We start from the raw sequence: 4107 nt of genomic DNA, 5'->3' as shown, positions 1-4107 counted from the left end.
CTGATAATGGACCTTCATTTACTAGTCAAGAATTTAAGAAATTCATGTCTCTAAATGGTATTCGCCATTCACTAACAGCTCCTTACCATCCGAGGTCTAACGGTCTAGCAGAAAGAGCAGTGCAGACATTTAAGAATGCTATTAAGAAGATGGAAGGACCACTACATGAAAGAATTGCTCGATTCCTTTTCTCTTACCGAATCACTCCTCAATCTACTACTGGGCAATCCCCAGCTGAACTCTTAATGGGACGTAGATTAAGATCAGTCTTAGATACTGCTCACCCAGATTTCACTCTACCTTCACAGAAAGAGAAGACTAAAAGCAATGCAAGATCATTCAAGCTACATGACAAGCTGTTTGCAAGGAACTACTCTGGGAAGCCATTATGGATTCCTGTGGTTGTCTGTAAGGTCACTGGACCATTGTCTTACCATGTTGAAACTATGGATGGTTTAGTGCTTAAAAGACATGCTGATCAGCTCAGAAAAAGGTACACTGAAGACTCTGAGCCAGATACCCTGCCGGAGGACAGTGATTGGGATGATGATTTCACTCCATTGATTCCTAACGTGCCTCCACCTCCTACTCCGCCTCCTTTGCCCCCACCGATTCGTCGATCGACTCGTTCAAGGATGACTACTGATCATGGGCCGTATGTATGTTAACTTAAGAGGGGAGGGGTGTTATATATTGATATATTATTTTGGTATTGATTCCTATTATTATTTTCTAAGGCATTTTGATTACAGTTATTTCTAGTATTATTATTATTGTTATTATGATTATTATTACTACCATTGTTATTACAATTATTATTATTACTATTATTAATTATTATTATTATTGCATTGCTGTATGATGTTATTTCTTTTCCTTCTAGCTGATGCTTATGATTTACTATGCTTATTAGTTCATGTATACTGATTCTGATTGTTGTGTAATGTTTAGTCATTGTGATGTAATATGATGTAATACTGTTTGTATATAAGTGTATGCTCTTTTCATTTTTGTCAGAAGAGATTTTAGCCTTTTTACAATAATCAATATTTACAAAATACGAAGGTCAAGCTCTCTCCATTCGGTCACTACATCAACAGCTGGTAATAGTGAAGCATCAGTTTCGTCACCACATACTTCAACTGGTATATCTCCTTACAGTCAATGTGGCTTTGATCTTAGGGGAGTATATGATGTGACAGCTGAATTGACTACAGATTATTCAGCTGAAACACTTTCAACTGGTAAATAAAAGTAATAATTGCTATTGATAGTTATTTTATTATCAATCTAGCCCCTACTGCATCAGTGGGTGATATTATATTCTCATCAGTAGAGTCAGTGTCAATGACTGTCTCATGGGATAAAGTACCTTGTAATGGAAGGAATGGACCAATCACTGGATACTACCTCACATACACTAACATCACTTCAAACACTAGTTATACTGTTAATATCACTGGAGGAGACAACAGAATGTATAATCTCACAGGATTAATACCATATACTAACTATACTGTGAGTATAATACCTTATAATTATAATATGAATGGACCAGCTAGACAAGGAATACAATTAACTGCTGAATCAGGTAAGTCAATGAAATATTGATCAGTTTAACATGATCTTAACACAGTTCCAGGTCTGATATCTAATTTAAAAATATATGCACTGCCACCAACTCAAATAACTCTTCTATGGAATCCTCCTACAATACCTAATGGTATCATTACAGTATATGAGATAAGATATAGAGAGTCTACCAGTACTGGTCCATACAATATAACTAGCACTACTAACACTTATTACAATACAGTAGGATTGATACCTAATACTAGTTATACTATTGGAGTGAGAGCATATACTAGTATTGGACCAGGAGAATGGACTCATAGAGAATACACTACTATTGAAATACGTAAGAAATTATTGAGAATACTATATAGTCTATGATAAATGTTTTAAAATTTTTAGCTGTCATTCAAACCTTTTCTATAACAAAGCTCAATTCTACAGCAGTGAGGGCTGAGTGGAGTTTTGTTTCTGGAGCTAGTCATTATACTGTCTATTATGAGTCAACCAGTAGCTCCTCAAGAAAGAAGAGACAAGTAGAGACAGGAATGAGAGTATTCCCAGGTGATACTACTGAAGGTCTAATAGGAGGATTAGATCCTAATCTGAACTACTTGTTCTCTATATCTACATCATTTAATGTTAATGGAATCATTTATAAAGGAGAAAGGACTCAACCAATACCACCAGGTAATACTATAATGAGCCACTCCATATATGTGTATACATCATTAGTCATTAGTGTTACATTATCATCAACAAGTAAGACAGTACATATACTAATAGATGTATGTAGTCAGTTTATTTTGAAGTAATGTCATTAATAGTGAAAACATATAACTGTTGATGCATATATTAATCAGTTTATGTTTTTAGTTACTTATTCTGCTGAAACAACTACCATGACTACTCCATTGACTACTGTATTAGTGAATAATGGAGGGAATATTGGAGTGATAGTTGGCCTAAGTGTAGTTTTTCCTGTATTATTAGTACTGGCTATAATTATTATACTGGTGCTGGTTATGTACATAAAAAGAACTAATATTAATCAAAAAAGGTAAATGTGTACACATTCATTACTGAATTAATTTTAAAATTTATAGAAAATCAGATAATGACATTGTAATGGAATGCAGTCCAGCTTATGCCACAACTGAATTTAAAACAAAGTTAGTTACACTATTGACTAGTACATTATGTCTATACACACACACATACAGTACTACTGATGATATACTAATGAAAGATAGTCCAGCATACAGTACAGTACAACAAACACAGTCAGTTATATAAAATACAATTATTATTATTATTTAAAGTTATTATTAATAGATCAACTGTTGAGCCAGTGTATGATACAACTAATAATGAATATGAGACTCCTCTTCCACCACCTGCTGAATATGAAATACCAACTGTTTAATAATGTACTTATCTTTTCTGTTGTAAAAACTTGGAATAGTAATTAAGTCAATTTAAATATGTGCTTGTGATAGAGAAATTTTTTAAATATTAGTTGAAATGCCACATTCACATCATGATAAAATGAAATTTAGTATAGCAATTGAATATCAAAAATAGACTGATTTAATGTAACTAATAAAATTATGCTAATTACTGATGCACATTAATTTTCCTGGTCATATAATTTTGGCATTTGACTGAAAATTTAATAATAGATGTCTATTAATATATTTTTGGTAAATAATGTACATGCAGTGCTCGTAATAGCTGGTTATTTATGTTGTCACTGTGATGTCATCACTGCTGTACTCAGCAACTGATAACTTAAATAGTTTTGTCTGGATATATTAGTGTTGTAGAGGAGCTACTCCTTGAATATAAACTTTCTAGATCTACATGCAGTGAATCATTTCTAGGAAATAGGATGACACTCTCAACTTGTTTTCTTTTAAATTTCATGAAAGCATACTACCTTATGGTTAGTTTACTGATGGTACAAGCAGCAACAGAACAATGCTCCCCCAATGTGAACAATAGTAAGAATTGGTACTTAATCATAATAATTATTAGTATTCTGTATTTCTCTTTTTATAGCTAGTCATACTCTAGCCCCTACTGCACCAGTGGGTGATATTATATTCTCATCAGTAGAGTCAGTGTCAATGACTGTCTCATGGGATGAAGTACCTTGCAATGGAAGGAATGGACCAATCACTGGATACTACCTCACATACACTAACATCACTTCAAACACTAGTTATACTGTTAATATCACTGTAGGAGACAACAGAATGTATAATCTCACAGGATTAATACCATATACTAACTATACTGTTAGTATAATACCTTATAATTATAATATGACTGGACCAGCTAGACAAGAAATACAATTAACTTCTGAATCAAGTAAGTCAATGAGATATTAATGAGTTTAACATGATCTTAACACAGTTCCTGGTGTGATATTTGATCTAAGATATGGAAAAAATCCAGATGCAATTAATATTGCATGGAATCCTCCTACAATACCTAATGGTATCATTACAGTATATGAGATAAGATATAGAG

General features: G+C 33.1%; 2 protein-coding genes and 1 long non-coding RNA gene across 3 annotated transcripts; all 3 read left to right on the top strand.

The window, feature by feature from the left end:
• The first annotated feature begins 44 nt into the window (after positions 1–44).
• On the top strand, positions 45–668 carry LOC105314045 (uncharacterized protein K02A2.6-like). The gene has a single exon (XM_011407957.1). The coding sequence runs from the start codon at positions 45–47 to the stop codon at positions 666–668; it is 624 nt and encodes a 207-aa protein (XP_011406259.1).
• A 1155-nt stretch (positions 669–1823) lies between these two features.
• Positions 1824–2086, top strand: LOC109585065 (uncharacterized). Its single transcript, XR_002186298.1, has 2 exons — positions 1824–1918; positions 1975–2086. It is a non-coding gene; the product is annotated as an uncharacterized LOC109585065 (long non-coding RNA).
• Positions 2087–2144: 58 nt separating this feature from the next.
• LOC109585062 (uncharacterized) lies at positions 2145–3065 on the top strand. The gene is made up of 4 exons (XM_020000996.1): positions 2145–2262; positions 2449–2632; positions 2679–2855; positions 2908–3065. The coding sequence occupies exons 2-4, from the start codon at positions 2475–2477 to the stop codon at positions 2996–2998; spliced, it is 426 nt and encodes a 141-aa protein (XP_019856555.1). The 5' UTR covers positions 2145–2262; positions 2449–2474; the 3' UTR covers positions 2999–3065.
• The last annotated feature ends 1042 nt before the right edge of the window (positions 3066–4107 follow it).

The sequence above is a fragment of the Amphimedon queenslandica genome, unplaced genomic scaffold, assembly GCF_000090795.2.
Source record: "Amphimedon queenslandica unplaced genomic scaffold, v1.1 AMPQUscaffold_13125, whole genome shotgun sequence".
NCBI lineage: Eukaryota > Metazoa > Porifera > Demospongiae > Haplosclerida > Niphatidae > Amphimedon > Amphimedon queenslandica.
This window is presented reverse-complemented; position numbering and strand designations above follow the sequence as displayed.